The sequence below is a fragment of the Mus caroli genome, unplaced genomic scaffold, assembly GCF_978045245.1.
Source record: "Mus caroli unplaced genomic scaffold, Mus_caroli_1 scaffold_15, whole genome shotgun sequence".
NCBI classification, from domain to species: Eukaryota; Metazoa; Chordata; class Mammalia; order Rodentia; family Muridae; genus Mus; species Mus caroli.
In genome coordinates, this window is record NW_028227270.1 from 55,455,807 (window position 1) to 55,479,107 (window position 23,301).

General features: G+C 37.6%; 1 protein-coding gene across 1 annotated transcript in view; it reads left to right on the forward strand.

Moving 5' to 3' along the window:
• Window positions 1-23,301, forward strand: part of LOC110307694 (contactin associated protein family member 3C) — a 178,905-nt gene that overhangs the window by 119,278 nt on the left and 36,326 nt on the right. The window contains exons 8-13 of the mRNA XM_085830734.1: window positions 3,793-4,054; window positions 6,647-6,790; window positions 8,045-8,216; window positions 11,067-11,173; window positions 17,057-17,176; window positions 20,269-20,469. Coding sequence (XP_085686860.1) covers window positions 3,793-4,054; window positions 6,647-6,790; window positions 8,045-8,216; window positions 11,067-11,173; window positions 17,057-17,176; window positions 20,269-20,469 — 1,006 coding nt within the window. The remainder of the gene's footprint in view (window positions 1-3,792; window positions 4,055-6,646; window positions 6,791-8,044; window positions 8,217-11,066; window positions 11,174-17,056; window positions 17,177-20,268; window positions 20,470-23,301) is intronic.

A 23,301-nucleotide genomic window follows, 5' to 3' on the forward strand; every position in this document is an offset into this window, starting at 1 on the left:
AATGGCTTTATCTAAGTTCAGTCACAGATCCTGGATTAAAAAGTAAGGTGGAACTGTGATTGAGAGAGAAATTATAACACTGACCTCTGGCATCCACATGCACTCTAGGTGAGTGCACCCATACATACATGTAAGGAAGAGAGAGAGAGAGAGACAGAGAGAGGGAGAGGGAGAGGGAGAGGGAGAGGGAGAGGGAGAGGGAGAGGGAGAGGGAGAGGGAGAGGGAGAGGGAGAGGGAGAGGGAGAGGGAGAGGGAGAGGGAGAGGGAGAGGGAGAGGGAGAGGGAGAGGGAGAGGGAGAGGGAGAGGGAGAGGGAGAGGGAGAGGGAGAGGGAGAGGGAGAGGGAGAGGGAGAGGGAGAGGGAGAGGGAGAGGGAGAGGGAGAGGGAGAGGGAGAGGGAGAGAGCGCAAGCTAGGAATTCTATTGCCTGTAATGAAACACCATGACCAGAAGGTTTATTTGACTTGTACTTCAGTATCACTGTTCATCGTCAAAGGAAGTCAGTTAGGAACCTGGAGGCAGAAGCTGATGTAGAGGCCATAGGTGGGTCTTGTATATTGGCTTGCTGTGGCTTGCTTAGTCTGATTTCTTATAGAATCCAGAACTACCAGCCCAAGGGTGGCCCCACACACAATGGTCTGGGCTCGTACACAACAATCACTAATTAAGAAAATGCCCTACACAGTTGTCTGCAGCCCAATCTTATGGAGGCATTTTCTCAACTGAGGCTCCCTTCTCTCAGATGAATCTAGCTTGTTGACATAAAAGGAGACAGTACAGAGAGACTGATTCTTTTTAGGGCTTTGTCTAATGCAATGCTTTAGAAAAATCAGTTCATATTTTTAAATATCTGCCATGTAATATAACAATTTTATTATGTGGAAAATTAGAAAGAAATTGGGGGTGGACAGATTTCTCAGTAGTTAATATCACATACTACTCTTGCAGAAGACCCAAGCTTTGTCTCCAGCACCCATGTTGGATGGCCTACAGCCAGCTACTTGTAACTTCAACACCAAAGGATTAATGCCTCTCACCTCCACAGGCACCTCTTCTCATGTGCGCATATATATACATACATATATATGTGTGTGTATGTGTGTGTGTATATATATATATATATACATATACATATATATGTGTGTGTATGTGAATATATATACATGCATACATACATAGATATGTATATATACATATATATATATATATATAAAACAAATATATACACATAACAAAATAAAATGAATCTTTAAACAGGGAGAAAGAGAGAAAAATAATTAGGAGAATATTTGCTTCACGGAACTCAATTGTTTCATTTTAATATGAATTAAAATATCCTATTTTTGCAATATAGATCAAAATTCGCATGTCTTCTGAGTTTGGGAAATTTTTATTTTCAGGAGCCCAATTATTTTGCAATGGAAATCCTTAATGGCCCATTCCCTAATCTACTGGAAATGCTTCCACGTACTAAGTTAACAAACTTCTCTATATGATTTAAATTTTAAAAATATCTGAGTTTAAAATTATAGGTAGGGTTCCTTCTTAGTGTCAGCAAATCTTAAAACCCCACTGTACTTTTTAAGTGCTTTATTTCCTGCTACATGCTACTATGCATTTTTATATGGGTTACAGGACAAAACTCTGAATATATCTCTGGCTGCAGGTCAACGGGCCATAAGATATATATATCATTTGGGCGAGTATATGAATAGAGATAGAGTAACCATGGAGCCCATGAAACTTCCAATGAAAATGGGGAAAATAAATAAAAAGATAAGCCTGAAACTTACTCTGAATACTACTAGCAACCTATTGAGATAACCCAAATGACAACACCATTGAGATGCATGAAAGGTTAGTAACAATGTTTGAAGCCTCAGAGGTATGAGGACCAGTCTAACTTAGTGAGTTTTTGGTTCAGTTAAAGAACCATATTTTTTAAAAAATTCAGTGGAGAACAATTAGAGATTGTTGACCTCTGGCCTCTATATATGCAACAACACTATAAACGATAGATAGATAGATAGATAGATAGATAGATAGATAGATAGAAGAGAGAAGGATGATAAATAAAAAGTTGATAGGTAGCTGTGGATAGATGAGAGAGGGAAAGAGAGAGAGAGATAATAGACAGAAAGATTATATAGAGAGAATGATAAATATAGATGTGAAACAGTAGAGAGATATAGATATGTGAGAGAGAGAGAGAGAGAGAGAGAGAGAGAGAGAGAGAGAGAGAGAGAGAGAGAGATCCTGGAGAAACTGAAATAAAAAATGTGTTTCCTGAATAAAGGGAGAAAAGAAGACAAGAAGTTAGTGATGTCAGCTTCCCTGGAAATACTATTCTCAGAAACTACCCACAGTGAAACATTTAGCGAATGGGAATCCATGTCAAGATTCCTCATGCTACACTTGATGAATCTGAATCCTTTTTTTTTTTTTTCCAATCTTTGGTGAAAAGAAGAACCTCTCCCATACCCTAACAATCTCCACCCTATCTTAAAGTATTTTCATCAAAAGAAGAGGGCTGGGGAAAAAAGGGGATCCTCAGGTGGGGCAGTCTCTGGATGCCTTCAGTCTCTGCTCCAAACTTTATCTCTGTAAATTCTTCCATGGATATTTTGTTCCTCCTTCTAAGAAGGATAGAAGTATCCACACTTTGGTCTTCCTTCTTCTTGAGTTTCATGTGTTTTGCAAATTGTATCTTGGGTATTCTAAGTTTCTGGACTAATATCTACTTATCATTGAGTGCATATCATGGCTGAGAAGCACCTGAAAAAATGTTCAGCATCCTTAATCATCAGGGAAATGCAAATCAAAACAACCCTGAGATTCCATCTCACACTAGTCAGAATGGCTAAGATCAAAAATTCAGGTGACAGCAGATGCTGGCAAGGATGTGGAGAAAGAGGAACACTCCTCCATTTCTGGTGGGATTGCAAGCTGGTACAACCACTCTTGAAATCAGTTTGGCAGTTCCTCAGAAAATTGGACATAGTACTACTGGAAGATCCAACAATACCTCTCCTGGGCATATACCCAGAAGATGTTCCAACTTGTAATAAGGACACATGCTCCACTACACTCATAGCAGCCTTATTTCTGTTAGCCAGAAGCTGGAAAGAACCCAGATGTCCCTCAACAGAGGAATGGATACAGAAAATGTGGTACATTTACACAATGGAGTACTACTCAGCTATTAAAAACAATGAATTTATGAAATTCTTAGACAAATGGATGGGTCTGGAGGATATCATCCTGAGTGAGGTAACCCAATCACAAAAGAACACACATGATATTCACTCACTGATAAGTGAATGTTTTCTTACAATACAAGAATTTAAAGTATATTATATTTACTCTCTCTCTCTCTCTCTCTCTCTCTCTCTCTCTCTCTCTCTCTCTGTGTGTGTGTGTGTGTGTGTGTGTGTGTGTGTACAACTTGAAAGAATTTATTCTCTTCCCCATGTCCCAGAGATTGAACTCAGGTAACTCAGGTGCTTGTTGATAAATGCCTTTAATCACTGAGCCGTGTCACCATCCCATAACAGGATTAAAATACCAAAAAGCAAAGAATGAATTTTCTTATAGTTAGCATATGAACAATTATAATAATATACACTAAGAATATCTTTAAAAATCCGACAACTAGAAAGTGAAGAATTTCACCCCCCAACCCCCAAAAAAGCTAGGATAGAAAAATCTATGTGCATCTTTACCAACTCTATCTTTCATGGGGTAGAATCACTACTACAAGGCTCTTTACCTGTGCTTCTGTTTTATTTATAGGGAAATGTGTCCTTCACATGCCCACAACCACAGACAATTCCAGTGACTTTTCTGAGTTCTGGGAGTTACCTGGCTTTGCCAAGTAGTTTAAGAGAAGATAAAATGTCCCTCGCTTTTCAGCTTCGAACGTGGAACAAGGCAGGACGTGTGTTTTTTAGCCAAGTGGGGCATGGTTCAGGAGGTTTGGTCCTGTTTCTTAAGAATGGAAAACTCATACTGAACCTTTCTGAGCCTGGTCAACCCTTGAAGAACATCACAGCAGGTAATCCTGTAATCCCTAAACCTCACAAACAGCCAAGAGAACTCAGAGTCGCTCTGTAGGATCAGTAGAGGATGGAATAAGATATTTCTTTTTGAAGACATGGGGTTGATCTCTCCTCTTCAGACTACTCAGGACTATTTATATGCGTGATATGCAGCCAATAATGACTTTTTGACCCAAAATGTTTAGATACAAAAATAAAAATGCATGTTTTTGCAGATAAAATCCCAATATACCTAAAGATGGATGTAATATCCTCAGGCTCTGTTTTCTGACTAACCCAACCTCCATACAGAAGAAATACAGGGGAACTTCATAAATTAGGCAAAACAGAGACACCTCCTTTTTTCTTGCTTCTTAACTTCTTCCCTTGTTTTTTTTTTTTTAAAGATTTTATTTATTTATTATATGTAAGTACACTGTAGCTGTCTTCAGACACTCCAGAAAAGGGCGCCAGATCTCGTTGCGGATGGTTGTGAGCCACCATGTGGTTGCTGGGATTTGAACTCTGGACCTTCGGAAGAGCAGTCGGGTGCTCTTACCCACTGAGCCATCTCACCAGCCCCCTTCCCTTGTTTTGTTTATTTTTATTTTGATGGGGAGATATTCTGTAACACAGTGGATGATGGGTACCATCACTTTGTCCTGAAAGGTGCCAACAAAGTATAAGAAGATTTGTTCTTTTACTGATTGGTGTTTGGTTCATTTCCTCAGTCAGCCTGTGTGTTACTCAGAGTAATCTAGTAGAACAGAACCAATATATGTATGTATTATAAAAAGAAATCTATTGGGATGACTGAAATAATAGAAGGCTAGATGATCCAAAAATGCCTTATGTACCCTGAAAACATAGAAACCAGGTAGCTCTTCTATCTAAGAAACTGAAAGTGTCCATAATCCCTGTCATGAGAACATAGAAGCTTCCTGGAGGGTTGCTGACACTGAGTCCACATTGAAAGGTGAAAGAATCAGTGGAGGGGCAAGGGCAAGCAAGAAACACGGCCACTCGTTCATGGGTGGGCTAGCTTCCTCGATTTCCATTTTTCTTCACTTTCAGCTCACTAATCATGTCAGCCACATTCACAGAGTCTCCCACCAGTGTCTTACATGTCAGTCCTCTCCAGAAATGACCCCAAAGACATAACAAGAGGTTCATGCCACCATTTATAGGTGTCTCTCAAGCTGGTCAAGTTGACAACTGTTGTAGGTTTTTTCTTGTATTTTTGATGCCATATAGGGCTGAGCCGGTATTTTCTGCAGTTCTGGATTACACATTAACTATAATTAAAACTAATAAAATATCTTAAATCAACTAATACTTTGCTTTAGTTTGTAGCTTTGAGATGGTGATATTTTGCCTCTGAATGTAAAATGCTGTAATTCTTGGCAAAAGATCATATGAAAGCAAGTTTAAAATAGTATCTTAGCTATAAACCATGTCTTAATTCACTTAATAACTTCTAATTTAAATGTTTATGAATTCTATTGAATCTGATTTTCTTTAGTATAAATTATAGGAGTGGACTGGAGAAATGGCTCAGATGTAAAGAGCTCTTGCTATTTCTCTAGAGGACTAGAGTTTGTTTCTCAATACTCATGAGAAAGGGTTTACAATTGCCAGTAACTCCAGCCTCTGGCCTCTACAACCCACACAGAGGGAGCAGACACAATACACACACACACACACACACACACACAATCTTAAAAAAATAAATGAAAGAATAAATAAAGATATTTTAAGTATCTAAGTCAGACCTATCATTGTAATGTGTTCATTCAGACTTGAACATACATTATTATTTAATACATGAATAGGCCTTATTAATTAATGACCAAATGCGTAAGATGTCACAATCAGTTAAAAGAAGAACTCTAGGTATCATGCATATTGAAAGATAAGTAATGCAAAAATGAATTTATGGACAGACATAAATCAGTTCCACAACCATTTATATCGTATAGGCCTAATAATTTGCATTTGTATGGACAAAACATTAATCTTTGCCTAGCTGTCAGTTTCCTATAATTGACAGCTATGAACTAGCTTGCATGGTGAAAGTCGCAATTCTTGTCTGAATGCCACTTCCCTCGTGGAAAGCTCAGTGATCTTTCGCCCTCATTCAAAACCTATCACAATTGCCTTTGGCTCAGTTTATAAATACATCCCTCTAACTCTTTAAAATAATTTCTTTTTGATAGATTAAATGAAGCCAGTAAATTTTCCATTTGAGGTCTAAACTAAATTGCATTTGAATTCCACTGGTAAGGACTTTGGTTTTATATATATATATGTATATATATATATATATATATATATATATATATATATATATATATATAAAACTAATTTTAAGGTGAGACTCTAAGCACATACATAATCAGCATTTACTGCAGGGATTCCTTAGAGGAGATAATGTTTTCTTCGTGTGTTGTCATAATAAATGGATTCATTTCATTACAGAAAATGGTGCATTTGTTTTCCTCAGTAATGTATCTACACATAAATCATGCTCTTCTCTGACTTATTCAGTGATCTGAATAAGTGGTTGCACTTTTCAAAATTTAGATGTCTGTAACTAGTTATTTTTCTAGGTGCTGTACTGAACGATGGGCTATGGCACTCAGTTTCCGTGTCTGCTCAGGGTAGCTACCTAAGCCTTCTGGTAGATGGAGACACCTCTGCTCAGACCCTGATGTCTGTGGGGATTCCTTTGGGCGACACTTACTATTTTGGAGGTAAGTGAAAGCAATTCAACCACGTTGACAGACAGTGGGTCCACATAATCTCCACTGCCTCTCATCACAGGCATGTTAACATATACATTTAAATCAATTAATACTAAGAAATAAATAATTTCTTTCCTCAAATAAACATATTTGGGTTTTTTAAGAACACAAAACATTATATCTTCTCAAGCAAGAAGAAATAGCTTCAGAAAGTTTATTATGCTATTTCAATACTTCTTCTTCTTCTTCTTCTTCTTCTTCTTCTTCTTCTTCTTCTTCTTCTTCTTCTTCTTCTTCTTTTAACTCACTGCACATCTTAGATAGAGCTTGACTTGTGATTAGGCTCCTAAATAACTGGGATTACAGGTTGTAAAACCAGATGCAACCTGTTGCTCATGCTTTTTATACAAGTGTTGCACTTCCAGAAACCCATATAATAAAAGGAAACTGTGTCACAAGCATTGGCATTTATAACTCAGCTGCAAATAACTTGAAGGGTATAATAAGACTTAATATTTTACTTATAATATCAGAAATAGCCAAGTGTCTGTTTTATTCCTTTATATTCACAGAAGATTCTATATTAGTGATTTTTATTTACCACCATGTATTCTAACTATGTGGTGGCTCCCAATATTTTTGGTGTTAAAATAAAATATAGCCTTTTGATTAACACATGATTAAAGAACTTAATTTTTAAAATTACTAGAAAGGCCAATGTAAACACTTCTATCAAGTCAGAATACAAAATGTTTTAAAACAATCTCAAATGCACATAAATGATAACATGTAAAACATGAATGGATATTTCACATTTTTGTAGCTAGTATGATTCAAGAACCCAGCATCTCTTAAATCAAGTGTAGCCTCTGATTAAAACTATTCTAATTTTATCTCCATTTTTATTTCTTTCATGTATACAAAATGATGATAAAATGTATTAATACTTTAACAAGGTATTAAAAAGAAGTCAAACTTTGTATGTGCAACAATGACAGCTATGAAAATTGTTAATTTTATGTTTTATCTTAATTTTATTCCAGTTTTTAAAGTTCTCAGTTCTAGTTACTACCTTACCTTTGATCTGTTCTAACTTGTGCTCTTAGATTGGCCCCTCTTCCGATGAGGGCTCTCATTGTGTCAGGTCAAGTCAAAGTTCATTTCTCAAGGGTCAAGAAACAGAAACTTTCAGTCCTCATAACTGATATGATACAACAGTTACAGTGGTCCCTGATCTTCTCCTATCCGTGTGCTTGTACTCAGGTTGTCCCAACAACAGCTCTAGCTTTGGATGTGAACATTATTTTGGAGGCTTCCAGGGCTGCCTGAGGCTCATCTCTGTTGGTGACAAAGTAGTGGATCCTATTGCAGTACAGCAGGGAGTGCTGGGCAGCTTCAGTGACCTCCAGATAGACTCCTGTGGCATCATAGACCGGTAAGAGCCTTGCTAGGCTGTTTTAGCATACCTCCTTTCAAAGTTTAAAGCTGGAAATAGCATAGTCACATTTACAGTGGAGATTAGACAGACACTTTTGCATATCTCATTGTGTTAACATTTTTTCAAATGACAATACTTTATCAGAAGAGGAATTTCATGGGGCTGTAATGATGGCTCAGCTGTTACCAGTTCATACTGGTCTTATAGAGAATCTGAGTTCAGTTATCAGCACCTTGTCTGGCAGCACACAACCACCTTTAACTACTGACACAGATGCACTTGTGTAGCATATATTCACCCAGACACATACATACAAATAAAATCTATTTTTAATATATTGGGCTGGAGAGATGCATCAGTTAAGACCATTGGCTGCTCTTCCATAGGACCTGAACTCAACTCCCAGCATTCACAGAGCAACTCCTAGCCATCTGTGACTTCAGTTCCAATTCTGACTCCAATTCTGACTCTCCTGGCTCCTGAGGTCATCAGGTATCCATGTGGAATACAGATATAAGTGCAGGCAGAATACCCATACACACAAAATAAAATATTTTAAAGTTTTTTTTTTTAAGATGATACATCCTATTTTGAACTTTAACTCAAAGTAGTCCCAGGTTCATAGTTACCAAGCCTGGTCATTGTATCTCTGCACTGGTAATTCATAACACTATGAAGCAGAAGAATTGAAAAGGCTGCTCTCTTTCAATTTCAGTATCAGACAAAACTGCCTCTTCTGCAGAATAAATGTAGAGTAAATATTCAAGAAGTTTGAGCCACAGAAATGAATAAACCTCTGTTTGTAGTAACAGACTTAGTGAAGAATAGAGAAGACGTGAAAAACATTTGAGGTTTTAAAAATTAGGGCTAGGAGATAGCTCAGTGGGTAAAGCACTTGTCAGTCAAATGTGAGGACCAGAGTTTAGATCCCCAAAACCTACACAAATTAAAAATCCAGAGTGCACATCTGTAACCCCAGTGTTCCTATGGCAAGATGCAAGGCAGAAACAAGATAATCTCTTGAAGCTCATGGGCCAGTTTGCCTGTCATTTGCAGGGATGAATAAAAGACCCTGTCTCAAACAAGGTAGAAGATGAGAACAAACACCTTGTATCCTCTGTCATTCACATGTGTGTAGCATACACACACACACACACACACACACACACACACACACACACACACAGAGACTTGGGCGTAGGGAAGACAGACAGACAGGTAGACAGCCAGGCTGGCAGACAAAGAGATTGTTTCATTAAAAAAAAAAAAAAATCTTGCCCTCAGTTGTAGTCTATATCTATAATAATTTTGGCTGAACATAATCACTTGCTCATATCTGAAAGAATATTATTTTTTATAAATTCTGTGCTTTAGTGCCTTCCCCTTGATGTCTTCTGCCAACAACAAACAATACAGATAATGAATGAAGATACCACACAATACCTCAAAAATCTGTACAATTAATTATTGTTATATGTTAACCAAAATAAGCCAAAAATGAAGATTAATGTGATGCTGTTAAAATTTTATATAGCTACAAATAAGATTTATTACCTTCTACTTCATGGAGAAAAGTTAATTTCACTACTAAAATGTTAACTGTGCAATTGCCAGCTAAGCAAGTTTTGGTTTATAATCATGCCTGGTGATGTATTAAAAGAACATAATTCCTACCAAATGAAAAATTCACCCATAGGAACTTAATTTGGCACAAAATATTTTTGCCTGTGAATGTTGTTTTTTGTAATAATAATAATAATAATTTGAAGATCAAGGTGCATTGTATAGGAGATTGTTCCAGTTGCTTTCACAATTGCCTGTGAAACTAGAATTATTGAAATAGACCCGAGACTGCATCCACTGGGAAACTAGACTCTGGTCACAGAAGTGTGCTGGGAAGGCTCTAGTCACTGGCTAAGCAGTGTGCCTGCTTGACAGGCAATGTGCAGCCCAATTCAGCCATCAATGCAGCTCATAAGAGCCATCTGACAGACATGAATGTAAATGATGAGAGCTGTCAGCTAACAGAGATGTGTGTGTGTGATTGTTTTTTCCATTTGTAAGTTATTGTTTAGCTTTCTTGCCAACGATTCACAAGACATGATTTGTTTAGATCCAGAAGACTCTGGGAGTATCAGGCACCTCTCACTTTGTTCTTTCTTTTCCTGGTTGTTTTGGCTATTCGGGGTTCCTAGTAATTCTTTTAAATTTTAGAGTAGATTTCCCCAAATTTATAAAAATGATACCAAAAAGTCATTGAGATTTTGTGAGAGGTTGTACTGAATATAGAGACAGATCTGACAGTAGTACTGACGTCTTAGCAACACTATTTCTTTAAAATTGATTGCTTATTCTAAAGGTAAAAGGTAACAGCATGCCTTTTAAAAATTTATTCAATATTTCTCAAAGCACATTGCTATAATACAGAAAACTTCCCTGTCCTTTCTCCTCTCCTGCAACTCCTTTCTTTAAAAATGTTCACAATTACTAAATTGGGCTTTAATGGATTTTATTTTATTCATGAAATAAATTTTGCTAAACATATAATGTTAGTATGTTGATATGGGGAATGAAAAATAAGGTACGTTTCAAATTAAGCTGTCATATGCAACAAAATCCATTATCTAAAATTATTGTTATTACTAGAAACCTTGATGGCAGACTCAGTGTTCACTGGTCATGCTGAATTTTCTCTATATGCTACAAATACATTTTTAAACTTATTTATTTATTTTTCTCTCGTATATTATATCCCAACTGTAGTTTCCACTCCATCTTTCCCTCCCAGTTCTCTGCACACCCCGCTGTTAGCCATGAGGTATGGTAATTATGTTTGTTTTCTTATAGGTGTTTGCCCAGCTACTGTGAACATGGGAGTAGATGTACCCAGTCATGGGACACTTTCTCCTGTGACTGTGAAGGCACGGGCTACACTGGAACAACCTGCCATTCCTGTAAGCTTCACAACTCAATCCTTACGTCATTGTGACTTCCTTGTCTTTTTGTTATTTATTTTGGTAATTTTGTTACATTATTCATTAGTTATGTTTATCTGCATATTGTCAAGCATGCAGACATTAGAATAAGTGTTGTAGCAACAACTCTTGTCTGGTTTATTTTAAGCCACTTTATTTATTGTTTATGTATTTGCTAATTTGATGCTACAGATTAAACCTAGGCTTTGTACATGATTGACAAATGCTGTGCCACTGAGCTACAGCCTCAGCACCTAACATCATCTAACATGAGGACAGCAGGAGAACACAAGCAAATATGAAATACTAAGTACAGCAAAAGTGAACCTTGTCAGCAATAGCAAAGTAATCTAGTAGGATAGTATATAGAACAGGGTGACTTAGGTGGGACAGTACTTGTTTGGCAAACATGAATACATGAGATCGCCAACCCCATATAAAAGGAGAGACATGGCAGTCTGCCTGAAATGTCAGTACTAGGGAGACAGAGACAAGAGGATCCCTGGGACTGCTGGCCAACCAATCTAATCAAATGGGAATCTCCAGGTTGAGTGAGAAATCTGATCTTATAAAATAAAGTATTGGCTGGGTGTGGTGGCATATGCCTTTAATGCCAGCACTCAGGAAGCAGAGGCAGGTGGATCTCTTAATTTAATGTCAGCCTGGTCTACAAAGCAAGTTTCAGGACAGCCAGGGAAACACAAAGAAACCCTGTCTCAAAATACAAAATTAAACTAAAGTGGGGAACTGTTAAAAAGAAAACTGAAGTCAGCCTATAGCCTCCACAGGCACGTACACATTCACACACATGTGAACACACATACTCTCACATATATACATATAGGCAAATAAATCCTCACACGAAAAATAAAGGTTTAAAGGCTGTATAGTACATGGTAGAAATAAAATAAAATAAAATAAAATAAAATAAAATAAAATAAAATAAAGAATGCATGTTGTAACAGTTTGTTCCTTTGCTTGGGATTTAATTCCTACAATCCTTTCAGTCAGAGAAAGATGGAAAAATAATCATTTGCCAAGCTTTCTCAAGCTTGAATGTAATACAATTAAGGATTTTATAAAAACTCTGGATAGAAGTGCTACACGGTAAAATTTTAGAGGAGGCCATTAAAGTCTCTTAAACTGTAATTTTTCTTTGGTGGAGATGATAATGAATCATAAAGTGTGTACTTATTGAATTCTTAAGTATGTCTGTCCTTTTCTAGTGAATTCCATAAATTAACTAATTAAATTCTAGAGAAATTCAAGAATAAAAGACTATTGTTGCTTTCATTGTAATGACTAGGAGAGGAAGAGATTAACTAGTTCAACGTCCAGTTATTTGGTGACATGGTGATGATTTGAACTAAGGAAGCTGTTTACAGAACTTTCACTCTAGGTGAACCGTCACTTGAAAGGTGGTCCTTAAGCAGTAGTACCAGAAACAACCAGGAACTTATAACAAATATACACTCTCAGGACTCACCCAAATCTACTGAACTGGACTCCCAGGAAAGGTATATGTGGAAATATGTGAGGTAAGAAACATAGATGGACATGTTTGTGTCTTTCTCGAACATTAGAAATTATTGATTAACAGTAAATTCACAAGCTACATTGATTTCTTTAACTGCAGTTTACCAAGAAATCCTGATTTTTCTTGATAGCTGCTTGTAGGCAAGAACAAGTTCTTTTATTCCAGCCTTAATTTACACATCAAGCAGTAAATATGTCTACATATGCATTATAGGTCACAGAATGCTTACAAAGAGGTAAAAAGGTCATAGCAAAATTCAATAAATTCAAAAATACCTTCCTAGAGGCAGGGGTAGAGATCCGATAGAGACACAAAGAGTATCACTGAAAGTGGTTAGACAAGATGTTAATGAACAATGAATAGAGAGCTGCTGAAAGTTTTACAAAGCCAGACCCAAGCTCGAGCCTAGCTTCAGATACAAGGTACAGCTTCTCTGAACAATGGAGGTGAGGTGCACATCCAAGTCTGGATGGACAAACAAATGAATCGATGAACAGACAGATAATGACTCAAGTAGGGTCCACCAGTAGATGGTATGAAGCTAAGCTGAAGCCCTGTCATCTCTATATGTATTCATCTCTTGATCACTCCCAAGGAGTTTGAGTAGTGTTTAAACATAGGAGCCTGTGGGGCCATTCTTATTCAAACTGTGGTAGTTTGAATAACACAGACACCAAGTCCTCAGTCCACCAGCCACGTATTCACATCGAGTACCTACCAAAATCTTTCACAACTCCATGAGATTTACCAGATTTTTTTTCAAGAACTATAGTGAGAAGTCAGAGTATAAATTGCTATATCTCCACTTAGGGATGCAAGTAGCTTTAGAGGAGACCCCTGAGCTTCCAGTAGCAAAATTCTACATGAACCTGGCAAGGGAGAAGACAGTCTACTCCCAACCCTCCTGAAGACTGACTCATCAAACACATGTTAGGATTAGAAAGACTTCTATTTTCACAGACACTTTACTTTTTGTAGGAGTTTCTCTAAAACCAAGGTGTGAGTAACTCAACAAAGGAACAGAACTGCCAGAGGGATTAGACCTACTTCCATAGAACGTCTATTCTCTAAAACTAGTCTTGAACATCAAGTCGTGTTCTCTTCTTTTACTCCTTTGTATCTTCTTCCATATCCAGCATCTTCCCTTACATGGTACAGTTCATGAACTAGTTTTACTAATAATGCATGCCTATAGCCTGAATTCAAATATAACTCCCCAAATACCAAAAGGTTGAAAGGAGAAGTATTTTAATTTTTAAATGATTTATTTATTCTTATTCTATGTGCATTGACGTTTTTTGCCTGCGTTTTTGTCTGTGTCAAGATGTCAGGTCCCCTAGAACTGGTGTTACAGTCAGTTGTGAGCTGCCATGTGGGTGCTAGGAATGGAATCCTGGTTCTCTTAAAGAGCAGCCAGTGCTCTTAACCACTGATCCATCTCTCTAGGCCCCAAATATTTAAATTTTAACATGATCTAATCATGTCATTGATAACTGTGGATTTTAACAATTACAGTAATCCATGTATTCTTTGTCATTTAAAAAGTCAAGGGACTCAAAGAAACAAAAGTTTCAATTATTCTCCTTGATATGTGTTCTCTAGCTAAGCCTACTATAAAAATCTAACCATGAGTATAAATCCTGTCAGACAACTACAAGTACTTGTACAATTAAATACACATTTATGGGAAAAATGATAAAACAGTAAGTAATACATCTGAATTATGTTCCAACCTATGACATTTATTGAAAAAACACTGATGATTTCAACAGTTTACTCTGGGGCCATTCTAGGATAACATTCACATTGTTTACCTTAAAGTTGTTCAGACTTAAGATTTATTTTTGCACACTATAAACAAAAAGCAGTTTTATTGGCTGAGAGGATGGCTCATTTAGTGTAGTTGTTTGCCTTGTAAGCATGAAGACTTGACTTCAATTTCCAGGACCAAAGTAAAAACTGAGCATGGTAGCCAGTGTTTGTAATTTCAACACTGAAAGGCAGAAAAAGGTGGATCTCTGAGGTTCACTGGCCAGCCAGTACAGCCTGTTTGGTGATCTCCAAGCCAACAAGAAACCCTGTCTCAAGAAAGTAGACTGTGAGTAGTACCTAAGGAAGTACATCTGAGGTTGTTCTTATGATAATGCTATAAATGCACATAATTATTCCCTTTACAATAAGTTTTAGCACATTTCATACATGCATACTCAGACATCAACACCCATTTTTAAAGAGTTTTCTAAGTATTCCATTTTATGAAATGAGAGCAAAATAACACCCATAACTTACCTTCAAATATTCTTAAAATCAAAGAATAAAGTCAGTCTAATCAAGATAAAAGAAAATTACATTTATATGGGGCTAATTTGGATTGCACTCCAAGAACTCAATCTTGAAAATATGTTCCAAGGTTTTATTAAATGACAATTATATGTTCAGCCTTAAACCAAAGAGGGTTGAAAATCATTACTCCTTAGTGGGAATTATGATTGGTATTATTTTGTAAAAAAAAAAAAAAAAGACTGGCTATAGTCACAGAAGTCTCTGGGTAAGATAGTATGGGGGAAAGGTCTGTTGTTTGGAAGGTCACTAAAGGTTAATGATGTTTCAAGGCCAGTATGTGAGGCAACATGGGAGAGGGCTTGCCAGTAGCCTAGTTTAAACAGATAAATCTGAGGCAAATTGATGATGATCTCTTGAACTAATTTTAGTTTTATGCACCAATATTACACAATTTTTGTTGTTTTCCTTGACATTTCTTGATGATTTGAAAATATTTTGAATTAACATTTATGAAGACAAATGTCGAAAATTCAATATTCTTATAACAATTATATAAATGCACCCTATTCCCTTTACAATTTTTTTTTTGGCACAGTTCATTTGTTTAGTTCATTTGTCTTCAAAGACTAAAATGAGCTTGTTGGTACAGCAAAAGCCTGACCTTTGAGGCTCTAATGAAAGAAACCAACACAATTGACATTCATCAAATCCCTTCTCCAAGAAGCCATATACATTCTTAGCTTTGTTGAATAGGTCTTTTCTGTAGGTCAAATGTTATCTTACTGGTCTCTCTCTTTTTCTTTTCTCTTTTTAATTTAAGCTAAAAGTTAGGAATCCCATATCTTGATAACATATTTGTATGCACAAATGAAAATGTTCAATTATACAGAATAAATAAAATATTATATAAAAATATTTTCATCAAAATATTTTCTCTCCTGTTTTGAGTTTGAATTACCATGTTATTTGTTATTTGTCATTTTCAAAATGCCTAATAAAGTTTCTTTTCAATGTAATTATTTTTTAATGAAGAAGAGTTGTTCATTTATAAGTTGTATTCATGTTTTAAAATATTCATTTAAAGCTAAGGGAATAATTACTCAATTATTTTAAAGATATATTCCCGTGAACTTGTTGGATAATACCATATTACCTGGGTAGGTTATAACTAATATTTGTTGAATGTTAGGTTATTACAGTTAGAATAAATTTTCCTTCTTTAATGTTGGCACTTAGTTCTGAAGGATGCTTGTCATGTGTTAGAATAGAATTGTGAATCAACCGCTTGTAGGATTGGGAGCTACCATTTTCCCCAGACTGCCTCCTAATTCTTTCATACTGTGCTTCAAAATATTCATCTTTAACTTAAAAGCAAAAGAAAACACGTACACAGAGAGAGTACAATCTCCATATGTTACCAAATAATTTCCTCTTAAGGCAGTATCACATTCCCAGTGCAACCTCCATTTTATGCGTCAATGGGTGCCCAGCCCACAAAGACCAGAGGAGGATGTTGAGTGTCTACTCTATTTCACTAATATACTTCCTTGAGACAGGTCTCTCATTGAACGTAGAGTTAGTCTGTAGCCCCATTGAGCCACCTGTTTCCACCATATACTACACTGGGGTTATAGGAATGCTCACCCACACCTGGATTCTTAACTAGGTGCTGGGAACTTGAACTCTGGGGCTCCTCTTGTGTAGCAGATGCTCTTATCTCCTAAGACATCCTAACTTTTAATAACTGATGTACTATTTTACTAAAAACAGAAACATATGCCAAATATTCACTAACACCTAATATTGAACACAAACTTAATGTGATTTAATAATTTCCTGCTACCTTATTGACAAAAATGTTAATATAAAAAATTTGATCATACTTCTTTTATCTAATCAAGTGTAATGTCACATATATTAATAAAACTATGTTGAATCATAAAGTTCATGTATCTATAATTTAGAAATGGAAGCCTCTGGACAATAATTGAAAATATTAAGGGGTTAACTGTGTTTCTGATAAGTGGTATTCTCTCCTACAGCCATCTATGAACAGTCTTGTGAAGCCCACAGGCACAGAGGGAGCCCTTCTGGTCTTTACTACATTGATGTAGATGGAAGTGGACCACTGGCACCATTTCTTGTGTACTGCAATATGACAGGTATGTTAACAGCCTTTAGATTTGTATAACACCTATACATAGAATCAGAATCAGAGTAGATTTTTCTTATTAGGTATTTTCCTCATTTACATTTCCAATACAATCCAAAAAGTCCCCAATACACTCCCCCCCACACTCCCCTACCCACCCACTCCCACTTTTTGGCCCTGGCATTCCCCTGTACTGGGGCATATAAAGTTTGCAAGTTTAATGGGCCTCTCTTTCCAGTGATGGCCGACTAGGCCATCTTTTGGTACATATGGAGCTAGAGTCAAGAACTCTGGGGTACTGGTTAGTTCATAATGTTGTTCCACCTATAGGGTTGCAGATCCCTTTAGCTCCTTGGGTACTTTCTCTAGCTCCTCCATTGGGGGCCCTGTGATCCATCCAATAGATGACTGTGAGCATCCACTTCTGTGTTTGCTAGGCTCCTGCATTGTCCCACAAGAGACAGCTATATCTGGGTCCTTTCAGCAAAATCTTGCTAGTGTATGCAATGGTGTCAGTGTTTGGAAGCTGATTATGGGATGGATCCCTGGATATGGCAGTCTCTAGATGGTCCATCATTTCATCACAGCTTCAAACTTTATCTCTGTAATTCTTTCCATGGGTGTTTTGTTCCCAATTCTAAGAAGGGGCACAGTGTCCACCCTTTGGTCTTCGTTCTTGAGTTTCATGCGTTTAACAAATTGTATCTTATATCTTGGGTATCCTAAGTTTTGGGGCTAAAATCCACTTATCAGTGAGTACATATTGTGTGAGTTCCTTTGTTACCTCACTCAGGATGATGCCCTCCAGGTCTATCCATTTGCCTAGGAATTTCATAAATTCATTCTTTTTAATAGCTGAGCAGTACTCCATTGTGTAAATGTACCATATTTTCTGTATCCATTCCTCTGTTGAGGGGCATCTGGGTTCTTTCCAGCTTCTGGCTATTATAAATAAGGCTGCTATGAACATAGTGGAGCATGTGTCCTTCTTACTGGTTGGAACATTTTCTGGATATATGCCCAGTAGAGGTATTGCTGAATCCGCTGGTAGTATTATGTCCAATTTCCTGAGAAACCGCCAAACTGATTTCCAGAGTGGTTGTACAAGCTTGCAATCCCACCAACAATGAAGGAGTGTTCCTCTTTCTCCACATCCTCGCCAACATCTGCTGTCACCTGAATTTTTGATCTTAGCCATTCTGACTGGTGTGAGGTGGAATCTCAGGGTTGTTTTGAGTTGCATTTCCCTAATGATTAAGGATGTTGAACATTTTTTCAGGTGCTTCTCTGCCATTCAGTATTCCTCAGGTGAGAATTCTTTGTTCAGTTCTGAGCCCCATTTTTTAATGGGGTTATTTGATTTTCTGGAGTCCACCTTCTTGAGTTCTTTGTGAGAAGCTTGAAGAAATCCCACTAAAATCAGGGACTAGACAAGGCTGTCCACTCTCGCCCTACCTATTCAACATTGTACTTGAAGTCCTAGCCAGAGCAATTAGACAACAAAAGGAGATCAAGGGGATACAAATTGGAAAAGAAGAAGTCAAAATATCACTCTTTGCAGATGATATGATAGTATATATAAGTGACCCTAAAAATTCCACCAGAGAACTCCTAAGCCTGATAAACAGCTTCAGTGAAGTAGCTGGATATAAAATTAACTCAAGCAAGTCAATGGCCTTTCTGTACACAAAGGATAAACAGGCTGAGAAAGAAATTAGGGAAACAACACCCTTCTCAATAGTCACAAACAATATAAAATACCTTGGCGTGACTCTAACTAAGGAAGTGAAAGATGTGTATGACAAGAACTTCAAGTCTCTGAAGAAAGAAATTAAAGACGATCTCAGAAGATGGGAAGATCTCCCATGCTCATGGATTGGCAGGATCAACATTGTAAAAATGGCTATCTTACCAAAAGCAATCTACAGATTCAATGCAATCCCCATCAAAATTCCAACTCAATTCTTCAAGGAATTAGAAAGGGCAATCTGCAAATTCATCTGGAACAACAAAAAACCTAGGATAGCAAAAACTCTTCTCAAGGATAAAAGAACCTCTGGTGGAATCACCATGCCTGACCTAAAGCTGTACTACAGAGCAATTGTGATAAAAACTGCATGGTACTGGTATAACAACAGACAAGTAGACCAATGGAACAGAATTGAAGACCCTGAGATGAACCCACACACCTATGGTCACTTGATCTTTGACAAGGGAGCAAAAACCATCCAGTGGAAAAAAGACAGCATTTTCAACAAATGGTGCTGGCACAACTGGCGAATGAATTCGAAGAATGCGAATTGATCCATTCCTATCTCCTTGTACTAAGGTCAAATCTAAGTGGATTAAGGAACTCCACATAAAACCAGAGACACTGAAACTTATAGAGGAGAAAGTAGGGAAAAGCCTCGAAGATATGGGTACAGGGGGAAAATTCCTGAATAGAACAGCAAAGGCTTGTGCTGTAAGATCGAGAATCGATAAATGGGACCTCATAAAGTCGCAAAGCTTCTGCAAGGCAAAAGACACCGTCAATAAGACAAAAAGACCACCAACAGATTGGGAAAGGATCTTTACCTATCCTAAATCAGATAGGGGACTAATATCCAATATATATAAAGAACTCAAGAAGGTGGACTCCAGAGTAGATTTTAAAAATCTACTTAATTGACAATATTATATAAAAGTAAATATTGATAATTGTATAATGTTAAGAAGTAGAAATACTGTGTCATCCTTAAATTTATCTAATGAGAGCAATAGACACACAAAGAAGATACCATTAAAATAGTAAAAAATGCTCACATGGTTTGGCCTTGTTCTTGTGTTGTAAACAGTTTTAAAAATCAGAAAGCCATCCTTTCATTATATGCCTTTAGAAATGATGTCATGAAAGCTTAATCATCAGTTCTCCCAGTGTTTTTTTCCTAAGGGCTGAGTTCTGCCTATACATTGCTATACAAATCCAACTCAAAAAGTTACCAGAAACTCACATGAATGCAAACACCATTTTACAAGTTAATATTGACATCCCTTTGGTCTGTGCTTTGTGAGTATCCCTGCAGCCTATTGATGTCTCTTCTCTGTCTGGTTTCTTCTCAGCAGACACAGCATGGACTGTTGTTCAGCATGGAGGGCCCGATGTGGTGACAGTCATAGGTGGTCCAGAAGGACACAAGCATTCTGCAACCTTCTCATATGCTGCCAATGCAGCACAGCTGCATGCTGTGGTAGATGTTGCAGAGCACTGTGAGCAACAGGTGGACCTACAATGCAGGACCTCCAGGCCCTCAGATACAGGAGGTAAGGACCCAGCGTGATGCAGAAAGGGTACATAGGGCAAAAGTGCACCTCTGCAGGCTGTAGGATGCAATACATTTCCAGGAGAAAAAGGCCAAGGTCATTTACTGGAAGGTTACTCAAAGCCTTTCCTAATTCCATCAGGCTCTGAATGGACCAAAATGCAGTAAAGAACAACCCTGATATCTTAAGGAATGTTCATTGGGCATGCGTACAACTAGTGGCATGCATTTTTAATATAGGGAAATTTTGTATTGACAAATAGCATTAGCTTTCTGCCCACTGGATCTGTTGCTTATGACCATGGGGTATTCAAGTCGACAGATATTAGAATGTATTTGTCTGCATGTCCTTGGAATTCTGTCAGTCTTTGACTGTTATGCTTTGATTCTCTATTGTTAAAAAAGAATTCACATTTAAATTATTATGTATCATAGGAGAACTGGCCCCTTTTTCTTTTCTTTTTTTTTATTTATTTTATTAGGTATTTTCCTCAATTACATTTCCAATGCTATCCAAAAAGTCCCCAATACACTCCCCCCCCCCCAGTCCCCTACCCACACACTCCCACTTTTTGGCCCTGGCATCCCCCTGTACTGGGGCATATAAAGTTGGCAAGTCCAATCGGCCTCTCTTTCCAGTAATGGCCGACTAGGTCATCTTTGATACAAATGCAGCTAGAGTCAAGAGCTCTGGGGTACTGGTTAGTTCATAATAATGTTCCACCTATGGGGTTGCAGTTCCCTTTAGCTCCTTGGGTACTTTCTCTAGCTCCTCCATTGGGGGCCCTGTGATCCATCCAATAGATGACTGTGAGCATCCACTTCTGTGTTTGCTAGGCCCCGGCATTGTCTCACAAGAGACAGCTATATCTGGGTCCTTTCAGCAAAATCTTGCTAGTGTATGCAATAGTGTCAGTGTTTGGAAGCTGATTATGGGATGGATCCCTGGATATGGCAGTCTTTAGACGGTCCATCCTTTCTTCACAGCTCCAAACTTTATCTCTGTAACTCTTTCCATGGGTGTTTTGTTCCCAATTCCAAGAAGGGGCACAGTGTCCACCCTTTGGTCTTCGTTCTTCTTGAGTTTCATGCGTTTAATAAATTGTATCATATATCTTGGGTATCCTAAGTTTTTGGGCTAATATCCACTTATCAGTGAGTACATATTGTGTGAGTTCCTTTGTGAATATGTTACCTCACTCAGGATGATGCCCTCCAGATCCATCCATTTGCCTAGGAATTTCATAAATTCATTCTTTTTAATAGCTGAGTAGTACTCCATTGTGTAAATGTACCACATTTTCTGTATCCATTCCTCTGTTGAGGGGCATCTGGGTTCTTTCCAGCTTCTGGCAATTATAAATAAGGCTGCTATGAACATAGTGGAGCATGTGTCCTTCTTACTGGTTGGAACATCTTCTGGATATATGCCCAGGAGAGGTATTGCTGAATCCGCTGGTAGTATTATGTCCAATTTCCTGAGGAACCGCCAAACTGATTTCCAGAGTGGTTGTACCAGCTTGCAGTCCCACCAACAATGAAGGAGTGTTCCTCTTTCTCCACATCCTCGCCAGCATCTGCTGTCACCTGAATTTTTGATCTTAGCCATTCTGACTGGTGTGAGGTGGAATCTCAGGGTTGTTTTGAGTTGCATTTCCCTGATGATTAAAGATGTTGAACATTTTTTCAGGTGCTTCTCTGCCATTCAGTATTCCTCGGGTGAGAATTCTTTGTTCAGTTCTGAGCCCCATTTTTTAATGGGGTTATTTGATTTTCTGGAGTCCACCTTCTTGAGATCTTTATATATATTGGATATTAGTCCCCTATCTGATTTAGGATAGGTAAAGATCCTTTCCCAATCTGTTGGTGGTCTTTTTGTCTTATTGACGGTGTCTTTTACCTTGCAGAAGCTTTGCAACTTTATGAGGTCCCATTTATCGATTCTCGATCTTACAGCACAAGCCTTTGCTGTTCTATTCAGGAATTTTCCCCCTGTACCCATATCTTCGAGGCTTTTCCCTACTTTCTCCTCTATAAGTTTCAGTGTCTCTGGTTTTATGTGGAGTTCCTTAATCCACTTAGATTTGACCTTAGTACAAGGAGATAGGAATGGATCAATTCGCATTCTTCTACATGATAACCGCCAGTTGTGCCAGCACCATTTGTTGAAAATGCTGTCTTTTTTCCACTGGATGGTTTTTGCTCCCTTGTCAAAGATCAAGTGACCATAGGTATGTGGGTTGATCTCAGGGTCTTCAATTCTGTTCCATTGGCCAGTACCATGCAGTTTTTATCACAATTGCTCTGTAGTACAGCTTTAAGTCAGGCATGGTGATTCCACCAGAGGTTCTTTTATCATTGAGAAGAGTTTTTGCTATTCTAGGTTTTTTGTTGTTCCAGATGAATTTGCAGATTGCCCTTTCTAATTCGTTGAAGAATTGAGTTGGAATTTTGATGGGGATTGCATTGAATCTGTAGATTGCTTTTGGTAAGATAGCCATTTTTACAATGTTGATCCTGCCAATCCATGAGCATGGGAGGTCTTTCCATCTTCTGAGATCTTCTTTAATTTCTTTCTTCAGAGACTTGAAGTTCTTGTCATACAAATCTTTCACTTCCTTAGTTAGAGTCACGCCAAGGTATTTTATATTGTTTGTGACTATTGAGAAGGGTGTTGTTTCCCTAATTTCCTTCTCTGCCTGTTTATCCTTTGTGTACAGAAAGGCCATTGGCTTGCTTGAGTTGATTTTATATCCAGCTACTTCATTGAAGCTATTTATCAGGCTTAGGAGTTCTCTGGTGGAATTTTTAGGGTCACTTATGTATACTATCA